The 25,856-nt window shown below is 43.6% G+C and overlaps 1 protein-coding gene across 1 annotated transcript in view; it reads left to right on the forward strand.

Moving 5' to 3' along the window:
- The window catches only part of PLEKHS1 (pleckstrin homology domain containing S1), a 452,990-nt gene that overhangs the window by 339,656 nt on the left and 87,478 nt on the right, over positions 1-25,856 (forward strand). The window contains exons 7-8 of the mRNA XM_044055523.1: positions 19,189-19,267; positions 20,932-21,054. Coding sequence (XP_043911458.1) covers positions 19,189-19,267; positions 20,932-21,054 — 202 coding nt within the window. The remainder of the gene's footprint in view (positions 1-19,188; positions 19,268-20,931; positions 21,055-25,856) is intronic.

Below are 25,856 nucleotides of genomic sequence, written 5' to 3' on the forward strand. Positions count from 1 at the left end.
TTGATGTACCAGATGACTGACATGTTGTCTGTCTGTACTGCAATCGTCCCTACCGGGAGAGAGCTGTGTAGTGCCTGCAACGTCAAAAGCACCGCCCTCATCTCTAGGATGTTGATATGCAAAGAGGTCTCTGTGTAGTTCCACGTGCCTTGGACTGTCCTGCCTGAAAAATGCCCCCCCACCCCAGGCGAGAAGCATCCGTGGTCACTGTGTCGACTGGCGGTGGTAGTGAGAAGGGACGTCCCGTGTGGAGATTGGGGGACTGGAGCCACCACACGAGCGACTTTCTGCAAACCTTGCTTAAGGAAATGGGATGAGACAGGGGGTTGTTAGACAGGGACCATTGTACCTGGAGGGTCCACTGCAGGACCCTCATGTTCAACCGGGCCAATGGCAGCAGAGGGATTGCAGCCGCCATAGATCCTAAAGCCCTCAGGACCAATTCTGCCGAAGGAGTTTGCAGTTGAAGGATGGCCTGCACGTGCAACATCTGGTTCCGAAGCCGATCTGGAGTCAAGAACGCAAGCATCTGTCTGGAATCCAGTCTCGCCCCTATAAAATCCAACACCTGTGTAGGGATCAGAGAGGATTTGGTCATGTTGACAGTTAATCATAGTAGTGGAGCCAGACTGAGGAAATAATCCCTGCATGAACAAAGTAGATGCCTTGTTGGGCCGTAAGGAGCCAGTCGTCCAGGTATGGAAAGACCTGAATTCCCTGGAGTCTCAGGTGGGCCGCTATTATTGCCAGGACTTTGGTGAACACCCTGGGGGCTGAGGTGAGGCCAAAGGGGAGGGCCCTGAATTGAAAGTGACTGGCTCCCAGCCGGAAGCGGAGAAACCTCCTGGAACGCCTGTCCACTAGAATGTGATAGTACGCATCCTTGTGGTCTATGGAGCACATCCAGTCGTCCTCCCGCAATAAGGGGAGGACGGATTGTAACGTGACCATTTGGAACTTTTCTTTGGGTACCGCCAGGTTTAGGAGAGAGAGGTCGAGGATGGACCTCAAGTCCCCCGTCTTTTTTGGCACCAGAAAGAACCTAGAGTAAAACCCTGATCCGATTTGATCTGGGGGGACAGGCTGGATGGCTCTTTTTTGCAGAAGCTGCTGAATTTCTGCAGCAGTCGCCTCCTTCTGACTGGGTGGTATGTTGGGGAGGCCTCTGATTCTGGGGGTTACGATAAAGGGAATTTGGTAACCTCTGGATATAATACGAAGCACCCAGCGATCCTTTGTTATGGACTCCCAAATTGCTAGGTGCCTCAAAAAAACGCCCCCCGACTGCCTCCAGAGTGGAGCAACTGGGCAACCCCTCAGGGGTTCTGCGTGGGCCTCTCAGAGAATGGTTCTCTGGACCCAAAATTCCTGGGACCCCCTCTGCCTCTGGGGCGGCGTCCTCCCTGTCCTCCTCTGCCACGAGAGGACTGGTTGTCCTGAGCAGACTGGGATTGATGCGATTTTCGGAACCACATCTTCTTCTGACCCTTTTGGTTCTTGGAAAAGGACCTCTGGGGTGCAGCAAAGCAGACTCCAATGGCAGACAAAGTCTTCCCATCTTTCTCGCTCTGGACAAGAGTGTCGCGAACGGTTTTGCCGAACAGTGCAGAATCATCAAAAGGGGCATTCGCGAATGATGCCTTAAAGGGTTCTGAGAAGTCACAGTGATGGAGCCAGGCCTGTCTCCTCATGACAAGCCTGACTCCGCCTGCTCTAGCGGCTCCCTCCGTGGCATGAGACAACAGCCGCATAGAGGTGTTAGAAATAGAGTGGAGGGTGGCCATTCGGGAGGAGTACACATCCTTGTCTCCCTCTGACATGGACCCTGGGGGGGGAAGCAGCGTATTCCTTAATTAGATCCCACTGCATCCGAATAACGTGTGCCATGTAGTTCAAGGCCCTCATAGAGAAGGTCGCTGAAGATACCTTCCCAAGACGGTCCATCGCGCGAGACTCCTTGCTCGGAGGATGAACAGTGGGTCTCTCCTGAGCCAACTCTTTCTTGGTGGCTGCAGCCACCAACATGGCATCCACAGGGGGACCTCAGCTCCAGTGTGATCTCTCTGCAGGGGGGCTCAAAATTTTGTCTGGGCACTTGGGAATTATCTCTACAGTGTCTGGTTCCTTCCAAGCCCTAGTGGATATGAGATCCACCAAGGGGTCGGGTGGAGGGGACACCCAAGAGGTAGATGGTCCTGCTTCAAATGCCTCAAGGAATACAGACTCATCAGAGGAAGCCTTGGGGGCAGACCACCCACCCCTGATTTTGAGCATTTCCATGATGTCTCTGAAGGAGACATCCTCGGGGGATGACCTAGGGGGGCCTTCCCCTTCATCCAAGTCCGTATCTTCGGTGAGACTCTCAGGGGAGTCTATGTGTCTCCTTTTGCACTTTGCCTTGTGAGGAACCTCCTCGAGGGGGCTGTCCGAGGAGTCCTCACGGGCTGTATCTTGTTCCACTGGAACTCCTAGAGGCACTGAGGTAGGCTGCCCCGAGGGCCGGATGAGGGGAGCCAGGACCAGATGAGAAGGAGTGCGAGAGGGAGCTGAAGCCAGGACCGGAGGCCTGGAAGCACTCGACAGTGCCCTCTCCACCACAGTGAAAGCCGAGGGAGAGCCGCTCTCTGACGGATCCGAGACCCGACTCCCACTCGGATCCGAAGCGGGGATCGGACCCGGCGCCGAGAACGTCGGATCCGAGGGACCAGTGTGCTCCAACCGGGATGGAGCCAAAAGTACACCGAATCCCTCGGATCCGAAGCTCGGCCCACGGCTCCGAGAGGTCAGATCCGACAAACTCGAGGGAGCCGTCAGAGCCGACGTGCCCAGCACGGTTGGCTCCGACTCACCCCCGGATCCAACGTGGCTTGGCTCTGAGTGCTCCAAACCCGGAATGCAGGTCGGAGAAAGAGCAATAGGTGCAAAAAAAGGGGTCAAGCTTCCCCCCGGAGGGGGGGGAGGCAAGAGCACTCCCATCTGCATCTGGGCCTGGATGAATCTCCTCATCATCCGGTCCATGTCTGCATCTGACATGCTAAAGGTGGACCTCGAAGAGGCCACAGAGGCCGACCTGGAGTGCCGCCTCGATGACCTTGACGGGGACCGGGTCACCTCCTCCTCGGGTCCCGGGGAGAAACAAGGGGATCGGATCCGAGGAGGAGGAGACCGAGAAGACCTGGACGGAGAAGCCCTCCTAGTGGGTGGGGCTGATGAAGAGTCCTCGGCCCGCCGCTTAAGGTGCTTCTCCCTCCGCTTCTCTTTCCTGGACTCCCTATCCTCCGGAGCCAAAGCGGGAGGTTGAGTCCCGGTCGGAGGAAGGGAGGCAGGAGTGATCGCTACCGGGGGTGTAGTGGTCACCGAAGCACTGGAGGCCGAAGCAGAGTCTGGGGGTAAAAGGCCCGCCAGAACCAGCTTTGACCTCCGATCCTTAAGTGCCCTGGGGTTGAACGCTGCGCAAATCGCGCAACCCAAACAGAGGTGTTCAACCCCAAGGCACCTAACGCACCGAGTGTGGCCATCAGCCAGTGAAAGCCTGTGACCACACTTGGTGCATTTAGAAAAAATGGCTTTAGGGGCCTCCGACATAACTAAAGTAAGCACACTCACTAGGCCACTACACTCAAGACACACACACGCTACGACCAGCGGGGAGGGAGGAAAAAATTTAAATTAAAATTTAAGCTAAGTACGCCAAAAATAAGAAGTTTTAGTGTTAAGGGTAAACCTAACACGCACACACAACCACTCAATCAGAAGAAGAAGAAAAAACTTTTTTTCTCACAAAATCGCCAAGAGCTCTGGAATCTAGCTGTTGCTTGAAGAGCGGCAAACTAGATCTGAGGTCAGTCAGGGTAGGCAGGGGATTATGGGTAAAGGGAGGAGCTAGGAGCTCGGATCTATGCTGTGGTAGAAGTTGCCGGCTCGGATCCGAGATCAGATCCGTATCCCAAAGGTTGCTGACAAATGAAGTTCCTACTTCAGATAGTTGGTTAAAGAGAAAGAGTTGAGGGAGTTCTAGCCACTTGAGCTATCTGAGTGCTGAACAGTGCTGAGACCTAAAGGGGGAGTTTGCTGCATATTTGGCAATCTTGTTATAACAGGAGTCTAGTTTTGCTAAGTAATTTTTTCTTAGGTTAGTTAATATGGGTGATGCATAGAGTAGGGCTGAGATCAGATGAGATTGAGCAATAGTAGTTCTTGTGTTTTTTGTAAGATACTACTTGTTTCTGTATAATGTCCCATGTTTTGTGCATTTTTTATAGTTTGGGCTATGTGTATGTCAAATCTCATATTGCTGTCAGTTTCTATTCCCAGATGTTTGGTGGGGGTGATGGTGAAATGACGGTATTGTTTGTTGATATAATGTTGAATGTGGGGAGGGGTCTTTAGTTTTAGTAGTCTAGAATAGCATAAGTTTGGTATTCTTGAGGTTTAGAATAAGGTGGGAGTTTGTTAGCCAGGTCTCTACTTTTATGAAGGACTCTTGTGTTAATGTTTGTATTTCCTGTAGTGTTGAAGTGGCACATATCAATGTGGAATCATCTGCATACTGAATGACTGAGGCTTGAGGGGCTGAGGTATGAAGGTTGTTAGTAAATATAAAGAGTAGGGGGCTTAATATAGAGCCTTGGGGAACTACTGGGGTCACAGGTAGGAGGGGTGAAAGATGTTGTTGCCAATGAACAACTTGCTGGCAACCAATTAGGGAGTCCTGGAACCAGTAAAGTGTAGACTGCGACAGATTCTGCTCTGAGAGGGCACCGATAAGTTTGTTGTGTGATTTTAACAATAAATGAGCTTTTGTTCCATGTGACTTTCTTTTATTATCCTTTTGTACTGTTTTCATGATTGAGATTTCTTGTAAAGGACCATAAAATCTATGGCAACAGTTCTAGTATATAGCTTACACATCGCTGGAAGACAATTTATTGGTCTATAGTTTTTTAGGATGGCTTGTAGTTTCACTCTTAAGGAGCATTGTTTTTCCTGTTATTAACCTGGTTGGTGTCTGTTCAGGATCTACATATAAATAGCTCTTAGAGATAAATCTTTGTGTAAAAATGTTAATACTTTTAGCCAGAAGTTGGGTACTGTATCTGTGAATGAGGTTTTCCAATTAGGAGGTTTTCTTAATTTTGTTTCAATTTCTCTGGCCCATTTCATATCCTGTACATTGGAACATTGACTCTTGTTTCTGTCACTTCTTCTACTTGTTTTACTTCTGAGACCTCTTTATCTGGAATTTCTATTACCTCTAAACACAGTGAAACTTTTCAGATTATTAGGTAAGAGCTGTTTGTTTTCCTAGGACTCATTTGGAGATCTCAAGTAAGGAATCATTTACCTACTAGGCAGCTGTCATATGGAATCCATTACCTTCCCTGATACTGGTTTTTAAAATAAAAACTTATTCTGAAGGCCCCAAAATTAATGCCTAAAGACATGCGGAGTACTGTTTTATTTGCAGTAATTTATTTTAGTTATCAGTTTTCATGACACATTTTTAGACATACTGAGTTGCTATTCGTAGTTTTTTTTTTTCTTGTGTGGTTCGCAGTATAAGCACCACGATAAATAAAAAAATAAATAGTTAAAAAAAATAAAGATTCACTTAGTATTCCTCATTTAGTGTGGGGAGGAATAGATACCACACAGTCTCTAGAAAGAGAGTGGTTGATATAGATTTTATCAATAATTCCGATATTTGTTATTCACTTCCAGCAAAGTGCAGGATTTTAGTTACATTAAATTTATAGCTACAACTCAAATCAAAAGACAATGCTTGGGATAGAGCACGCCTTCACTTAGTAATATGCTGACATTTGACAAGTAGCTGTGACAGTGACAAGACTGGTCAAGAGTACAGGGGTAGCTTCAGTTTCTCATAAGCTAGGTATAGGTAGGGAGGGGGCATTATTTGCTAACAGTGTGGTCAATGAGGAAGGTAGAGAATATCCGGTGTTCTCAGGATGCATGGTAGTTTCGTAATTTGACTACCACAATGCATGTACATGGGTCATGGGCCTTAGACATAACTTATAGCAATTATAACAGCATATTTGAACTGCTTCTAACTGAAATTGGTACACCTTGTTTGCTGTAGCATAGACTAGATCCAGGCCTGCTGAATATAGCTTTGTTTGTATAACCTGAGCACTAATCCAGGCATTCTTTAAAGTATTCAATTGTATTTATTACTGCTTGGTAGTAACTTGATTAAAGTGTAGCTATCATTCTAAGTCTTTTGGATTAAGCACTTGGGCTTCAGACCAGTTGTTTTACATTAAGAAGGTTCGTGGTCTGCACTCTTGTGGGAGGAGAGGCTGGACTCTGCCCTTCTGAGCTGGGAATTTCTGGTTAAAGGCTTATAGTGCCTGCATATTTGAACTGTTTCTTACTGAAATTGGTACACCTTGTTTGCTGTAGCATAGACTAGATCCAGGCCTGCTGAATCTAGCTTTGTTTGTATGCTTGTTGTTTGTTTGCTTGTTATTTCCCTGAAACGCTAATTCCATCTAAAACGTGGCTTTTCAGTGCTACTGTGGATCCCTAGTGATATCTGCATTGCTTACTGTACCTATTTCCTTGTTTCACTTGAAGAAAGTTACTGTTTTTCGTTTTTGCATTTAAGTTACCTGTAACACATTGCATTTAAGTTACCTGGCACTTACTCACTAAGTCAGCATTAAAGAATTAAAAGCACTACACCCTCACAAACTCCCCTTGAGTACCTTGTTCCCCATTGGCCCTTTTTTCAATTATAAAGGAATTCCCAATACTATTCTAGCATGTCCAAAGGTCAGTTGTCAATCTCCTCTCCGGTCCAGCTGGTGAATATGGGAATCTTGAGGCAATGTTACAACTGCCTCATGTACACAGACAACCCTCTCCTCCTCCCAACAAATTCCAACACACGTGAGAGATGCAACCATATAGCCAAACTGAAGGTTAAGCTCTCTCAACTTAGTACTGGTGTAACCAGTCAGGAGGAGAAGGAAACCACACTCACTACAATTCCAGTCTCACATAGACCTACCACGACAGCAAACCAAACACATAAACACACAAAAACATACTCGGAGGCTCTAAATAAAAATCTGCCTAAGCAGCAGAGACCTCCAAAGCAGACACCCAATCAACTGCTACCCCAAAACAAAACACGTGCAACACATAGCTCACAAAGCCAGTGTGCCGAACAGTCACAGCCCTTAAGGCTAAACAACACACCTGATACACTTGTAATAGGTGACTCTATCGTCAGGCACACTGACGCCCCGCCACCAGGCTGAACAAGGAGAAGGTCACGGTGAGCTGCCTGTCGGGCGCTAGGATCTGCCACATAACACAAGCACTCAGGTCACTCCAAGGCAAGTACAAATATGACTCTGTCATTGTCCATGCTGTTGTGAATGACCTGAGACGTACCTCCCTGGACTACATGAAAAGAGACATAAAGGATCTCTCTGAGCATGTAGCCCAGGCCGGTATGACCCTGACCTTGAGTAGCATCTTACCCTCACCAAGAATGATGCCACAATATGAAGACAAGATGATCAATTTCAACAATTGGCTTAAGTATTGGTGTCATTCAAAGGGGATCCAATGCCTGTCAGCCTGAGATGACATGCTCGACAAGCCACGATGCTTCGCTAGGAATGGCTTGCACCTGTCACCCCTGGGCTTTCAGATATTGGGAAAGGCTCTTGCTACCCCTATAGTGCCTTTTGTAGGTAAAGCTCAAAAGACAAACCCACCTCCATAGGAATCACAAGGGATAAAAAACTAAGAGTAATGCTACTCAACGCCAGAAGTCCAAACCTCAAGATGCACACACTCAAAACTCTCCTTAGCATGGAGAACATCGATATCTGTGCAGTAACAGAAACCTGGTTCAAGGCTCCCGAGGGCAACCCAGCACTACCAGGTTATACCTCATACCATGCTTTACGGCCCCAAAACTTGGACCGACCGAATATTCGTCAAAGATACCCACACCTCCAGGTTGATGGTACAGCACGAAGCATCCGAGACTATCCATGTGCAACTAACAGTGGGTAAAACTGCCTTCTAGTTTATAGCCTGCTACAGACCACCCTCCCAAACCCAGGAATCCCACTCGGCCTTCCTGAGAACACTGGAAAATATGAAGGTCTCTCCAAACACCATTATATTGGGCGACTTCAACTACCCAAACATAGACTGGGAGCATTACTCTAGCTCCAACACCCTAGCCCAAAGGTTCCTTGAATTTATAAACTCAGATGCTATGGAACAGCTTGTTACCACTCCCACAAGAGGGGAAAACATACTGGACCTGATCATCACCAACATGGGGACTCTATGCTCCAGACCAGAAGTGTATCCCTCACTGGTAAGATCAGACCATAAACTAATCTCGCTGGATATTCACATCCCGACCCACCCCCTGCCCAGAAAACCACAGTGAAAACCTTCTCTAAAGAAAATTTCACACTCCTCAAAACTGAGGTGGAATCCTTCAAAGCCCCTGGGCCTGTGGAAAATATGGCCCAGACTGAAGAATCCTTTATAAACGCATTCTATGAACACCCTCAGGAATGCATGGATCATGCAATCCCAAATAAAACCAAGACTCAATCCTCCAAAGGCAGACGTCCTGTCTGGTGGACCCCAGCCATAAACAAACTATACAACAGAAGGAGGAAGCTACTACATGATAGAGCAAAATCCCAAAAAGGGAAGGCATCTCTGATCAGTATTAACAAAAAACTATGGGCACTCATAAAATCGTCTAAGGCCAGCTTCGAGAGAAAAATTGCACAGGGCACTAAGGATAATTACAAGGCTTTCTTTAGTTATGTTAGGAACCTGGGTGGGAATTCCCAGATATGCTCAGAATTAGTCCAAAATGACAAAAAATACACCGAACCCACAGACATTGCCAACATCCTAGCTGACAGGTTCAGCGCAAACTCCCCCCCCCTCCCCACCAAAAGGGCAAATATCTATCCCAGCAGAGTGCTGCCCCTCTGACATCTCAGACGCTCAGGTAAGAGCTGCCCTCTCCAAAGCAAAAACACAGCATCAATGGGACCAGACGGTGTCCCGGGCTGCGTCCTACATGAACTCCAAGAAGAGATAAACCCAAACATAAAACTACTGTTCAATCTCAGCCTTACTACAGGATATGTACCCAAAGAGTGGCGTACAGCAACAGTGGTCCCTCTCCACAAAGGTGGTGCCTCAACAGATCCTGGAAACTATCACCCCATAAGCCTGACTAGCTTGGTCTGCAAAGCTATGGAAAGGATTATCATGGACCTCATAAATAAAGATATTGGGGACCTACAGACACTGGATCCTACCCAGTTCGGCTTTGTTAAGGGCAGATCCTGCCTCTTAAACCTGGTCGATTTCTTTGAAACAGTCACCAAGGCCATTGACGAGGGGAAGGTGGTCCACACAGCCTACCTGGACCTCGCAAAAGCCTTCGATACAATACCCCACTCGGGCATTATAGATAAGCTCACCAGCTTAAATATAAACCCCTATGTCACTAGATGGGTTGCAAACTGGCTCAAGGACAGAACCCACACGATTAGAATTGCTGGAGCCATGTCAGACTCCAAACCAGTTACAAGTGGCATCCCACAAGGCTCAGTCCTGGGACCTCTCTCGTTCGGTATATATTTCTCGGAAGTACAGGCCAACACGGAAGGACTGTGGCTGACCATGTTCGCAGATGACTGCAAACTGGGCGCCATAATAGACTTTCCAGCTGACACAAGCATCCTCCAAAAGGGCCTCATAGAAACAGACAACTGGTGCCAGAGTCATGGCCTCAAGCTAAACACCAAAAAAGTGTATAGTCATCCCCTTTGGCAAAAAGAATGTGCCCACAAATTACCACATAGGTGGTAATCCATTAAGTACAGAAGAAGTAATTAGGGACCTGGGGACCCAAGTTGATAGCAATCTCTCATTTGACAACCACGTGGCCAAAGTGGTTAGAAAAACATTTTATATAGCCCACCTAATCATGAAGGGATTCACATCTAGATCAGGGGAGGTCATCGTGCCTCTTTACTCATCCCTCATCAGGCCCATAATTGAGTACAATGCCCCTTTTGGGATGTACCTTACCAGACACCTGCAGCAACAGGAAAGACCCCAAAAGTACCTCAGCAAGAGGATCAAAGGGCTCAAACAGATGCCATATGCTGCCCGGTTAAAGAAACTCCAGCTCTACTCAGTGGCATACCGCCTGCTCAGAGGCGATCTGTGCCTGACGTATAAAGCCATGTCCAACCCGGAATTAATGGGCATGCTGCACTTCAGAAAATCCAAATCCCATCGAGCTACACGCTCGAGAGACTTGAACCTCAGCACTGAAATAAATAGGACATGCTGGAGGGACAGATTCATAACCCAGAGGCTCCCTTCACTCTGGAATAAAATCCCAGTCTAGGTTAGGCAGAGGCCCTCATTGACTCTCTTCAAGAGGAATCTTGATGAGTGGATGGGAGATCGTAGGTTTACCCCGGGTATCACTTCTGTGTCACTGTTAGACAGAGGCACAGTATACTAACCTCGAAAATGGGCATAGCAAAATTAATTTAAAATGGGTGGCAAAAGCCAAACACACTCTGGCTAGGCTTATAAATGCCCTAGGGCAGATAGCCTAGTATGAACCTATGAACCAATGAACTTTGCATTTATGGTTTTGCAAATAATTCAATTAAATGCCACAGTTGGTGATATAGTCAATACCACTGAATTATTTGAGACTAAGTGGATTATTGAACTTGGAGTGGATAAGGCTCCTGGTTTAAATGGGGTAATACCTTTAAAACCTGCCCTTAAGAGGCTGAGAGTCAGATATTGAAGGCTGATTGGTTTGATCTTGCTTTTAAACTGTGATTTTATCATAGTGCAAGTTGTCTGAAGATGAGTTTCAACCCAAAAGCACTTATCTTGTTTGTATTTTATTAAAACTTTTTGGATACATTCACTAGGCTTAGTGCATATACTGTTTTATCTCTGCTGGTTTTCTTGAAAGACTTTCAGTGAGAGGGATTTGCTTATATTTCCTTCCTGGGTCTTAGTCTTAGTGCAGTGGATATGGTACTTGGCAAGTTAAGGTCAGTGCACTGAATCTTGCCAGGTCAAGTGTGTGTGTGTGTGTGTGTGTGTGTGTGTGTGTGTGTGTGTGTGTGTGTGTGTGTGTGTGTTTATGTATGTTTGAGTGTGTGCATGTATGTGTGGCTGTGAGTGTGTGTGTGTATGTGTGTGTGAGTGTGCGTGTCTGTGTGTGTGTGTGCGGTGGCCATGCGGCATCGTGTGTGTGGGCTATTGTGTGTGCGCAAAGACATGTGTGTGCATGTGCGCATGTGTGAGTGTGCATATGTGTGTGTGTGTTTGTGTGTGTGTGTGTGTGTGTGTGTGTGTGTGTGTGTGTGTGTGTGTGTGCGCGCGTGTGAAAGTTTGGGCTATGTGTATGTCAAATCTCATATTGCTGTCAGTTTCTATTCCCAGACGTTTGGGGGGGTGATGGTGAAATGACGGTATTGTTTGTTGATATAATGTTGAATGTGGGGAGGGGTCTTTAGTTTTAGTAGTCTAGAATAGCATAAGTTTGGTTTTCTTGAGGTTTAGAATAAGGTGGGAGTTTGTTAGCCAGGTCTCTACTTTTATGAACGACTCTTGTGTTAATGTTTGTATTTCCTGTACTGTTGAAGTGGCACATATCAATGTGGAATCATCTGCATACTGAATGACTGAGGCTTGAGGGGCTGAGGTATGAAGGTTGTTAGCAAATATAAAGAGTAGGGGGCTTAATATAGAGCCTTGGGGAACTACTGGGGTCACAGGTAGGAGGGGTGAAAGATGTTGTTGCCAATGAACAACTTGCTGGCACCCAATTAGGGAGTCCTGGAACCAGTCCAGTGTAGACTGTGACAGATTCCGCTCTGAGAGGGCACCAATAAGTTTGTTGTGTGATTTTAACAATAAATGAGCTTTTGTTCCATGTGACTTTCTTTTATTATCCTTTTGTACTGTTGTCATGATTGAGTTTTCTTGTAAAGGACCATAAAATCTATGGCAACAGTTCTAGTATATAGTTCACACATCGCTGGAAGACAAGTTATTGGTCTATAGTTTTTTAGGATGGCTTGTAGTTTCACTCTTAAGGAGCATTGTTTTTCCTGTTATTAACCTGGTTGGTGTCTGTTCAGGATCTACATATAAATAGCTCTTAGAGATAAATCTTTGTGTAAAAATGTTAATACTTTTAGCCAGAAGTTGGGTACTGTATCTGTGAATGAGGTTTTCCAATTAGGAGGTTTTCTTAATTTTGTTTCAATTTCTCTGGCCCATTTCATATCCTGTACATTGGAACATTGACTCTTGTTTCTATCACTTCTTCTACTTGTTTTACTTCTGAGACCTCTTTATCTGGAATTTCTATTACCTCTAAACACAGTGAAACTTCTCAGATTATCAGGTAAGGGCTGTTTGTTTTCCTAGGACTCATTTGGAGATCTCCAGTAAGGAATCGTTTACCTACTAGGCAGCTGTCATGCGTAATCCATTACCTTCCCTGATACGGGCTTTTAAATAAAAACTTATTCCGAAGGTCCCAAAATTAATGCCTAAAGACATGCGCACTACTGTTTTATTTGCAATAATTTATTTTAGTTATCAATTTTTATGAGACATTTTTAGACATACTGAGTTGCTATTCCTAGTTTTTTTTTTCTTGTGTGGTTCGCAGTATAAGCACCATGATAAATAAAAAAATAAATAGTTAAAAAAAATAAAGATTGACTTAGTAAGTCCTCATTTAGTGTGGGGAGGAATAGATACCACACAGTCTCTAGAAAGAGAGTGGTTGATGCAGATTTTATCAATAATTCCGATATTTGTTATTCACTTCCAGCAAAGTGCAGGATTTTAGTTACATTAAATTTATAGCTACAACTCAAATCAAAAGACAATGCTTGGGATAGAGCACGCCTTCACTTAGTAATATGCTGACATTTGGCAAGTAGCTGTGACAGTGACAAGACTGGTCAAGAGTACAGGGGTAGCTTCAGTTTCTCATAAGCTAGGTATAGGTAGGGAGGGGGCATTATTTGCTAACAGTGTGGTCAATGAGGAAGGTAGAGAATATCCGGTGTTCTCAGGATGCATGGTAGTTTCGTAATTTGACTACCACAATGCATGTACATGGGTCATGGGCCTTAGACATAACTTATAGCAATTATAACAGCATATTTGAACTGCTTCTAACTGAAATTGGTACACCTTGTTTGCTGTAGCATAGACTAGATCCAGGCCTGCTGAATATAGCTTTGTTTGTATAACCTGAGCACTAATCCAGGCATTCTTTAAAGTATTCAATTGTATTTATTACTGCTTGGTAGTAACTTGATTAAAGTGTAGCTATCATTCTAAGTCTTTTGGATTAAGCACTTGGGCTTCAGACCAGTTGTTTTACATTAAGAAGGTTCGTGGTCTGCACTCTTGTGGGAGGAGAGGCTGGACTCTGCCCTTCTGAGCTGGGAATTTCTGGTTAAAGGCTTATAGTGCCTGCATATTTGAACTGTTTCTTACTGAAATTGGTACACCTTGTTTTCTGTAGCATAGACTAGATCCAGGTCTGCTGAATCTAGCTTTGTTTGTATGCTTGTTGTTTGTTTGCTTGTTATTTCCCTGAAACACTAATTCCACCTAAAACATGGCTTTTCAGTGCTTCTGTGGATCCCTAGTGATATCTGCATTGCTTACTGTACCTATTTCCTTGTTTCACTTGAAGAAAGTTACTGTTTTTCATTTTTGCATTTAAGTTACCTGTAACACATTGCATTTAAGTTACCTGGCACTTACTCACTAAGTCAGCACTAAAGAATTAAAAGCACTACACCCTCACAAACTCCCCTTGAGTACCTTGTTCCCCATTGGCCCTTTTTTCAATTATAAAGGAATTCCCAATACTATTCTAGCATGTCCAAAGGTCAGTTGTCAATCTCCTCTCCGGTCCAGCTGGTGAATCTGGGAATCTTGAGGCAATGTTACAACTGCCTTATGTACACAGACAACCCTCTCCTCCTCCCAACAAATTCCAACACATGTGAGAGATGCAACCATATAGCCAAACTGGAGGCTAAGCTCTCTCAACTCAGTACTGGCGTAACCAGTCAGGAGGAGAAGGAAACCACACTCACTACAATTCCAGTCTCACATAGACCTACCACGACAGCAAACCAAACACATAAACACACAAAACATACTCGGCGGCTCTAAATAAAAATCTGCCTAAGCAGCAGAGACCTCCAAAGCAGACACCCAATCAACTGATACCCCAAAACAAAACACATGCAACACATAGCTCACAAAGCCAGTGTGCCGAACAGTCACAGCCCTTAAGGCTAAACAACACACCTGATACACTTGTAATAGGTGACTCTATCGTCAGGCACACTGACGTCCCGCTCACCAGGCTGAACAAGGAGAAGGTCACGGTGAGCTGCCTGTCGGGCGCTAGGATCTGCCACATAACACAAGCACTCAGGTCACTCCAAGGCAAGTACAAATATGACTCTGTCATTGTCCATGCTGTTGTGAATGACCTGAGACGTACCTCCCTGGACTACATGAAAAGAGACATAAAGGAACTCTCTGAGCATGTAGCCCAGGCCGGTATGACCCTGATCTTGAGTAGCATCTTACCCTCACCAAGAATGATGCCACAATATGAAGACAAGATGATCAATTTCAACAATTGGCTTAAGTATTGGTGTCATTCAAAGGGGATCCAATGCCTGTCAGCCTGGGATGACACACTCGACAAGCCACGATGCTTCGCTAGGAATGGCTTGCACCTGTCACCCCTGGGCTTTCGGATATTGGGAAAGGCTCTTGCTACCCCTATAGTGCCTTTTGTAGGTAAGGCTCAAAAGACAAACCCACCTCCATAGGAATCACAAGGGATAAAAAACTAAGAGTAATGCTACTCAACGCCAGAAGTCTAAACCTCAAGATGCACACACTCGAAACTCTCCTTAGCATGGAGAACATCGATATCTGTGCAGTAAAAGAAAGCTGGTTCAAGGCTCCCGAGGGCACCCCAGCACTACCAGGTTATACCTCATACCATGCTTTACGGCCCCAAAACTTGGACCGACCGAATATTCGTCAAAGATACCCACACCTCCAGGTTGATGGTACAGCACGAAGCATCAGAGACTATCCATGTGCAACTAACAGTGGGTAAAACTGCCTTCTAGTTTATAGCCTGCTACAGACCACCCTCCCAAACCCAGGAATCCCACTCGGCCTTCCTGAGAACACTGGAAAATATGAAGGTCTCTCCAAACACCATTATATTGGGCGACTTCAACTACCCAAACATAGACTGGGAGCATTACTCTAGCTCCAACACCCTAGCCCAAAGGTTCCTTGAATTTATAAAGTCAAATGCTATGGAACAGCTTGTTACCACTCCCACAAAAGGGGAAAACATACTGGACCTGATCATCACCAACATGGGGACTCTATGCTCCAGACCAGAAGTGTATCCCTCACTGGTAAGATCAGACCATAAACTAATCTCGCTGGATAATCACATCCCGACCCACCCCCTGCACAGAAAACCACAGTGAAAAACTTCTCTAAAGAAAATTTCACACTCCTCAAAACTGAGGTGGAATCCTTCAAAGCCCCTGGGCCTGTGGAAAATACGGCCCAGACTGCAGAATCCTTTATAAACACATTCTATGAACACCCTCAGGAATGTATGGATCATGCAATCCCAAATAAAACCAAGACCCAATCCTCCAAAGGCAGACGTCCTGTCTGGTGGACCCCAGCCATAAACAAACTATACAACAGAAGGAGGAAGCTACTACATGATAGAGCAAAATCCCAAAAAGGGAAGGCATCTCTGATCAGTATTAACAAAAAACTACGGGCACTCATAAAATCGTCTAAGGCCATCTTCGAGAGAAAAATTGCACAGGACACTAAGGATAATTACAAGGCTTTCTTTAGTTATGTTAGGAACCTGGGTGGGAATTCCCAGATATGCTCAGAATTAGTCCAAAATGACAAAAAATACACCGAACCCACAGACATTGCCAACATCTTAGCTGACAGGTTCAGCGCAAACTCCACCCCCCACCAAAAGGGCAAATATCTATCCCAGCAGAGTGCTGCCCCCCTGACATCTCAGATGCTCAAGTAAGAGCTGCCCTCTCCAAAGCAAAAACACAGCATCAATGGGACCAGACGGTGTCCTGGGCTGCGTCCTACATGAACTCCAAGAAGAGCTAAACCCAAACATAAAACTACTGTTCAATCTCAGCCTTACTACAGGATATGTACCCAAAGAGTGGCGTACAGCAACAGTGGTCCCTCTCCACAAAGGTGGTGCCTCAACAGATCCTGGAAACTATCGCCCCATAAGCCTGACTAGCTTGGTCTGCAAAGCTATGGAAAGGATTATCATGGACCTCATAAATAAAGATATTGGGGACCTACAGACACTGGATCCTACCCAGTTCAGCTTTGTTAAGGGCAGATCCTGCCTCTTAAACCTGGTCGATTTCTTTGAAGCAGTCACCAAGGCCATTGACGAGGGGAAGGCGGTCCACACAGCCTACCTGGACCTCGTAAAAGCCTTCGATACAATACCCCACTCAGGCATTATAGATAAACTCACCAGCTTAAATATAAACCCCTATGTCACTAGATGGGTTGCAAACTGGCTCAAGGACAGAACCCACACGGTTAGAATTGCTGGAGCCATGTCAGACTCCAAACCAGTTACAAGTGGCATCCCACAAGGCTCAGTCCTGGGACCTCTCTCATTCGGTATATATTTCTCGGAAGTACAGGCCAACACGGAAGGACTGTGGCTGACCATGTTCGCAGATGACTGCAAACTGGGCGCCATAATAGACTCTCCAGCTGACACAAGCATCCTCCAAAAGGGCCTCATAGAAACAGACAACTGGTGCCAGAGCCATGGCCTCAAGCTAAACACCAAAAAAGTGTATAGTCATCCCCTTTGGCAAAAAGAATGTGCCCACAAATTACCACATAGGTGGTAATCAATTAAGTACAGAAGAAGTAATTAGGGACCTGAGGACCCAAGTTGATAGCAATCTCTCATTTGACAACCACGTGGCCAAAGTGGTTAGAAAAACATTTTATATAGCCCACCTAATCATGAAGGGATTCACATCTAGATCAGGGGAGGTCATCGTGCCTCTTTACTCATCCCTCATCAGGCCCATAATTGAGTACAATGCCCCTTTTGGGATGTACCTTATCAGACACCTGCAGCAACAGGAAAGACCCCAAAAGTACCTCAGCAAGAGGATCAAAGGGCTCAAACAGATGCCATATGCTGCCCGGTTAAAGAAACTCCAGCTCTACTCAGTGGCATACCGCCTGCTCAGAGGCGATCTGTGCCTGACGTATAAAGCCATGTCCAACCCGGAATTAATGGGCATGCTGCACCTCAGAAAATCCAAATCCCATCGAGCTACACGCTCGAGAGACTTGAACCTCAGCACTGAAATAAATAGGACATGCTGGAGGGACAGATTCATAACCCAGAGGCTCCCTTCACTCTGGAATAAAATCCCAGTCTAGGTTAGGCAGAGGCCCTCATTGACTCTCTTCAAGAGGAATCTTGATGAGTGGATGGGAGATCGTAGGTTTACCCCGGGTATCACTTCTGTGTCACTGTTAGACAGAGGCACAGTATACTAACCTTGAAAATGGGCATAGCAAAATTAATTTAAAATGGGTATGAAAGCCAAACACACTCTGGCTAGGCTTATAAATTCCCTAGGGCAGATAGCCTAGTATGAACCTATGAACTTTGCATTTATGGTTTTGCAAATAATTCAATTAAATGCCACAGTTGGTGATATAGTCAATACCACTGAATTATTTGAGACTAAGTGGATTATTGAATTTGGAGTGGATAAGGCTCCTGGTTTAAATGGGGTAATACCTTTAAAACCTGCCCTTAAGAGGCTGAGAGTCAGATATTGAAGGCTGATTGGTTTGATCTTGCTTTTAAACTGTGATTTTATCATTGTGCAAGTTGTCTGAAGATGAGTTTCAACCCAAAAGTACTTATCTTATTTGTATTTTATTAAAACTTTTTGGATACATTCACTAGGCTTACTGCATATACTGTTTTATCTCTGCTGGTTTTCTTGAAAGACTTTCAGTGAGAGGGATTTGCTTATATTTCCTTCCTGGGTCTTAGTCTTAGTGCAGTGGATATGGTACTTGGCAAGTTAAGGTCAGTGCACTGAATCTTGCCAGGTCAAGTGTGTGTGTGTGTGTGTGTGTGTGTGTGTGTGTGTGTGTGTGTGTGTGTGTGTGTGTGTGTGTGTGTGTGTGTGTGTGTGTGTGTGTGTGTGTGTGTGAATGTGTGTTAGTGTGTGTGAATGTGTGAGTGTGTGAGTGCATGAGTGTGTGAGTGTGTGAGTGCGTGAGTGTGTGTGTGTGTGTGTGTGTGTGTGTGTGTGTGTGTGTGTGTGTGGATGCAGGCAGAAGGCATGTGTGTGTGCATGTGTGCGTGTGTGTGTGTGTGTGTGTGTGTGTATGTGTGTGTGTGTGTGTGTGTGTGTATGTGTGTGTGTATGTGTGTGTGCATGCATGTGTGCATGATGGTGACTGAGAGCTGCAGCTGCAGATCAAGCATATATGATGAGAGACCACAAATGACAATTAACAGTGGTATGAGGTAGGGGTTCAGGTCTGGGTACATGTTTTAGTGAGAGTGAGCAGATCTCTGCCTAATGTCATATTGAAGGGCGTGCTGCTAATCGACATCAATGCACCGTTTTTTTCAAATCTAAATACCAGAAGCCCCGCCAGTAGTGGTCAGATGTATAAAATGCATGCATTCTCTTGAAATATATATATATATATAAATATATATATATATATAGACAGATAGCTATACAGAGAGAGAAAGACTACATAACAGAAGATAGCTGACAACTAAACTTGGTATAATTATTTCCATTTGGGGAGATATTTCTTGAATTTCTGGTATTTACTGCAGAAGGAAGAATGAGATTTGAATGACTTATTTGACAGTCTCACTTAACTAATCTGAATATTGTCAGACAGTACTAAGATCTCCTAAAGTATTTCTTAAACTTTTTTTAAATACAGACAAAGCACTAAAGAATGGTTCGAGAAAATTAAGTTTGCTTACAACAATATGGAACGCGAAAGGAACAATGAAGTGCAGGTATGTTTGTTTTACACAATTCTTAATGTGGAAGGAACACTAACATTCTATTTTACATTACAAAACTCAATGCAAGAGAAACATTAGTTTTGTTTTACGCTATAAAACTCTTCAAATAGAAAAAAACATTAGTGTTCTCTTTTACACTATAAAACTTTTAATGTAGAAGAACAAGAGAGTTCTGTTCTATGCTATAAAACTCTTAACTTAGAAGAAACATAAACATTATGTTTTAATCTTGTAAGAATTGATAGGACTGAAGAATACTGGGACAAACTGGAAATAACTGGCAGAAATGGGAATGAAACTCGAGTGAATTTCTTTGTCTTTTAATTACCCAGAATTGTGCTGAACCAATGCCAGTCTATCCTTTATGTGTTAAATCTTATTGGACTTTTCAGAATTCTGCATACACTGTAGTTCAGTTAAGAATGTTTTATTATATACAATGGAAGTAGATGTTAGCAATATCTGAATCAAATATTTGTGTCTTCAATAACTGTGCTGATATTATGTCTAGTTTCTGCACATATATTCTGATCCTCCGGAATAATATAATTAATATTCTTGAATGCTGGATATTTGTCCTGACTTCCGCACTTATTCTCAAGTGTATGTACCAAACTTCTGAGAACTGCACTGCAATGACTTTCTGTGTATTTTGTTTTTCCAAATGAACTATCTAACTGTATCTGAAGTATCTCCTAATAATACCAAAAGCATGTACATTTCTACATGCCTCTTTAACCTTGGATCACAAACTTTGTACCATGTAAACAATATCTGTTTGCAATCAATGTACGGCACATTCTGTTAGCACATTTTATTCTTACCAGTATTCTTGAGTGAACGTTATTTTTACTGATTGAAAGTTCATTCACTGAATTTGCATGTAAAGTGTGAAAGCCTGCTTTAATCTTCTTCTTCTTTTGGCTTTTTCCCGGTTAGGGGTCACCACAGCGGATCATCTGTCCGCTCATGATTGGCAGTGGAGTTTTACGGTGTCGAGTTGCCAGCCCGGCGCCCGACCTTTCACAGAAAGCACACACACGCACGCACGCACTCACACCTAGGGCCAATTTAGAGTGTCCAATCCACCTACTGCATGTCTTTGGGATGTGGGAGGAAACCGGAGCACCCGGAGGAAACCCACGCGACCACAGGGAGGACATGCAGACTCCGCACAGAAGGCACCCCAGCCGAGAATCGAACCAGAGAACCACTTGCTGTGAAGTGACAATGCTAACCGCTGCACCACCGTGGCCACCCTAAATGGCACCATTTCTAGACTTATGCAAAGCGAATATTGTATTTCTGGTCTAACAAACTACATTTAAATGAAACCTGATATTACAATTCTATAGAACCCTTCATGTAGAAAAAACATGAATATTCTGTTTTACACTATAAAAATATCTAACAGGAATGAAAAATAATTTTCTGACATTAATTTAAACAGTGACAACTTTTCGCTATTGGTAGAAAACTTGTAATGCTTATTTTATAGTTCTAATTGAGTTTATTTTTTCTTATAAAGTTTGTTGCTCAGTTCACAATATAATGCAAAATTATATAAATGATGAACTAACTGTTCATGTCTTTGGAAATAAAACATGGCTTCTGCTTCAGAATAATGTCTTGTATAAATCTGCTTGCCTTGACAGAGAGATGACCTTGACAGAGAGCCTCAGTTAGAGTCAAATCCATCGCCTCGACCTTCTTCTGACCCTATAACCCATGAAGAGAAAGACAAAGCCTTTATAAAATTAAGTGAAGAAGAAACTGTGGTAGGAAATAAGTGTTGTTGCCTTTTGGAAATATCATCTTGAGTCTGTTTTCTCTATAAATGGTGATGAGTACCTGTGTAACATGACAACAGTGACGGAAATAAGACAGACAATGCTCATCTTAGAAAAACACATTTATGGCAAGTTATTAAGAATATGACAAAGTTTTTATAATATACAAAATTGTAAAGGTAATAGCATTTTTTGTTCTATGAAATTTGCTTCCACTATCACTGGATGAAAGTGAACACGCCATCCTCAAACTGCATGTGCCGCAAAAAAACTTGCCAAAAAAAAAAATAAATACTTTTTTATGTGTTTTTGCAGAGGGGCAAGCCTCCATACACCCCAAACTTATACATACCAACTCCATGGTTGCATCAAATCAAAGAAGGTATAATTCCTCCCCAAAAGCGAATCAATTATGGCACAACTCACTAACAGTGATTTACTATGGAGGAACTCTGATCGTCAGCGAGGTAAACCTTGGACAATTGAAACCCGAGTGTTCAGTCTTTGTCCATCAGTAGGTTACTCATGTAATTCATTTACTTACATTTTTTTCTCCTTTGCTGCTTCTTTACATGTGAAGCATTGCAATCTTCACCCACGTATTCCTCATAAATACAACTGATGTTGTAGAATATTTTAGAGGCACTCTGAAATACCTTGAGTGAAATGAACTATCATACAGGGGCTGCTCTATACTACCTGGTCACCTCCCTTAGTACACCATTACTGCACTGCATATCAGGAGCAGAATTAAAGCCCAACCAAGATTCAGATACTTTAAATATCATGTACCTTTATAGTCTGATATCTGCCATTGTTTCTGCTACATTTGCTTTGTAATAAGAAGTAAAATAAGGTAGTCTAGAGATCACCAGGCCTATTGTTGCATGTGGACCTCAAATTTATGTCTTCAATATATGTGTGTGTGTGTGTATGTGTGTGTGTGTGTGTGTGTGTGTGTGTGTGTGTGTGTGTGTGTGTGTGTGTATTTTGCTTCATTGTGTCAATGTAGCATTCATGAACCCCATTAGGATCATTTGTTCCCATTTCTTTGCTTGTTGTTGTACCCCACATTATTCCTGCAGTCTCCCCTTTTCAGTTGTGGATCACCATATTAGTGACCACAACAGACAGAGTCAACTACCATTTCTATGCCGTGTATGGCTGTAGCTATTTTTTTCTATGTACTTAATGAGCCTGCCCTTTGTGAGACTGCGATGCAGATTGAATGGACGGTGTGCTACTTTTTAAAGGCACCAAATGTTCTCACATCTGTGAGCATGAGCACAATGCATGCTCACATGCTGCCCTGGGTCTCTTTAATTCTGAGACCCTCCTCTGTTGGCCTTTGTTCAAAGTTACTCTTAATGCAGGTGACCTCTGAAATCCTTCCTGGGGTGAGTGAGCTGGCATTGCCTACTTACTGCTAAGTCCCCTGGTCAGCTTCATATCTCTTATTCAGTCCAGGATCACTGAATGCCATCTCTCTAAACTGTCTTTGAATCTCGGTGCCCCCAGCTTACCCATGGTGAGCTGATACAGTGGTTGAGCCTCTTAGTGGGCACTGTAATTTGCATAAGGATTATAGTCCCAGTGTGCATTGTGCCTTGATTAGGGTGTTCTTTGGTAGTCACACTTTTAAGGTAAATTTCAAATTATGTCTACCTCCAGTATCTTTATCAGTAACACCTATTATATGCATTGCAGTACATCATCAATTTACTTCAGTAACAAAATGTAACAGTATAACAACGCAGTGAGAAATACACCATGACCACTTGAGGAAAGAAAAATTGTTGTTTAATTCAGTTAGCACTTTCGTGTCCTGCCCGGACACTTCATCAGACTTACAAAAAACAACAGTTTGAGATCAGGTAATGTAAAGTATTACACAGAAACATATGAGCTGAGGTGGATTAAGAGTCTACAGGCTGACAAAAATTGGGGTTTAAATGATAGGGTCAGTTTAAAGCCATTTTTAATAGACAGACCTTTAAAACATTGACAATACCTGCCTTTCTCACCTTGTTCCTTGATTTTAGATATTTAAAGGTTAGGTATATATGCACAGTTCTTGTATTATTGATTATGCTGGTGTGTTATGTGAACATTTTTCACTGAGAAGGCAGCTTTTACATGTATTAGATAAGTTGAATAAACAGTGACATCTTGTGGTCAATATATGAATGACATACAGTGTAACTGCTTTTATATGTACATAGATGCATTAGATGCTATGAATGATTTTTGTATTTTTGTATATACAAATTTAGATGTTTTTATATAAATATGAGTTTTTTACATATATAGTCTGCATTGATTATGCACTTTTTAATGTTTTATTATATTGTTATATATACATATAGCTTTTAGGATGAATGACTGTACTGTGTTTTTAAATTTTTGAAAGTTAGAGTGTGATTAGTGATTGGCTAGTTGACTTGTGATGCTGATATATAAAGCTGAGTCATACTGTTGTTTTTGTAAGTCTGATGAAGTGTCCAGGCAGGACACAAAAGCGCTAACTGAATTATACAACAATTTTTCTTTCCTCAAGTGGCCGTGGTGTATTTCTCTCTGTGTTGTTAAACTATTTTGCTATAGACTTTGGTGTTTTTTCAGAGACATATTTTATTCTCTGACAGCTGTTTTGTTAAATTTAAACAAACTATAACAGCCTGAACCCCTGGCACAAGGGGGGTGGAGCCCTCATTGAGACCCATATGACTGGGGTTTGAGTATCAGCTTCAGTACTGGAAGAGCTAGGCAGGGAGAGAAAGGATTGATGGGGCAAGGTCCACTCGCCTCTTTGAAGGAGATGGTTGGCTTGGGTTGTGGGCGCTTAAGTGGTGGTGGGATTTCTCCCTGGAAACTTGGGAAACCACCACTCATGCTTGAGAACTGGTGAGAAGAGCTGAATGCAGCTGACAAAACTCCTTGGGAAAGTAAGAGACAGCAAGTGCAGACAGCTCGCTGCACACTCCTTCATTTGCCAAAGCTGAGCATGTGCGGGGGAGTTGGGCATACCCAGCATGTGCAGGAGAATAGGGGTTAAGGTTAAAACCCAAACCACTTCTGATGGCTCCTTAAATGGTGGACCATACTAACAGACCTTCACTCCAATGATGGGGTGCAAACAGGTTGACTAGGCTGAAGGGTGTGATGACTGATGGGCAGGCCAAAGCAAAACCTGTGAAAATGTATCATAATGCCTGATTTATGGCCTCATGCAATGTAAAAACTGCTGCAGACTCTCAGGAAAATTAGAAATAATCATAATAATCAGTGAATGATTCATTTACAAAAATCAGACATTGCATATGTATAGTTAGTAGTGCAAATGCTGCCATTCTTTGTGTTCAAGGACTTTGTTTTTTCTTTATTTCACAATACTGTGACCATACAGGAGAATGTGAATAGCATTTTTTCCGCAACTACAACTTTGCATTAGTTGAATGACTTTGTGATAATAACTGACTGAATCACGCTTTCACCTCTTATTTATTAATCAGAGAAAAGCAGTGCTTCAGCTGGATCTTTTCCAGAGTTAGCCAAGAACACTGATTGGTTAAGACATTTACTTACAGTCACACTGTTAGGGAAATGGAAACTGAGAGAATCAAACCCTGGACCAGAGAAAGCAGCTAAAAGTCTCAAATCTCTGCCAACTGTCACACTAAAGGCTGTCAGATCACTATCAAGATGCTCTTCATAAGCCCTTATACAAACAGAAATTTCTCAGACAGTTTGAGATACTAAACAGTAACTTTTTGTATTTCTGATTTACTGGTAGCCTTAAGAAAAAAAAAAAACATGTAAATAAATATTAAGCTTCAACAGCCTAATTCAGTCATTCTCATTACTGGGTTTCCTTAATAATGTTAAATTTAGTCCGAGCTCCTTTTGCTCAGTCATATCCTTTGGGGATTAAAACTGAAGTGCTGGTAGTAACACTGACTACTGTAGGCAGTCCATTTGTTACTAATTCCTGAAATACGATGCTGCAATGTTGTTACCACTGCACCTGCAGCTGATGGTACTGTTATCGCTGAAGGATGGAACATTGTTACCACTACACCTGCAGCTGATGGTACTGTTGTCGCTGAAGGATGGAACATTGTTACCACTACACCTGCAGCTGATGGTACTGTTGTCACTGAAGGATGAAATGTTGTTACCGCTACACCTGCAGCTGATGGTACTGTTGTCACTGAAGGATAGAACGCTGTTACCACTACACCTGCAGCTGATGGTACTGTTGTCGCTGAAGGATGGAACGTTGTTACCACTACACCTGCAGCTGATGGTACTGTTGTCACTGAAGGATAGAACGCTGTTACCACTACACCTGCAGCTGATGGTACTGTTGTCACTGAAGGATAGAACGCTGTTACCACTACACCTGCAGCTGATGGTACTGTTGTCAATGAAGGATGAAATGTTGTTACGATTACACCTGCCGCTGATGGTACTGTTGTTGCTGAAGGATGGAACGTTGTTACCATTACACCTGCAGCTTATGGCACTGTTGTAGTTGAAGGAGGAAAGCCAGAATACTGCTCTTGACTTTGTACCAGTAACCCCAACAATGGAAGATTGGGGGATTACTGTTGCCATCACTGTTCTGGAAAGTAGTGGCTGAAACCTCCAAACTCATTGTGCTGTTGTATATAGGAAATGTCCTCATAGTGAAAGCACTGTCACATTTAACTCAAGCTCACATATATAAGATTAGCTGCACACACACACACACACACACACACACACACACACACACACACACACACACA

Source organism: Protopterus annectens, chromosome 14.part0 (assembly GCF_019279795.1).
Source record: "Protopterus annectens isolate FY-2018-M chromosome 14.part0, PAN1.0, whole genome shotgun sequence".
NCBI classification, from domain to species: domain Eukaryota; kingdom Metazoa; phylum Chordata; order Ceratodontiformes; family Protopteridae; genus Protopterus; species Protopterus annectens.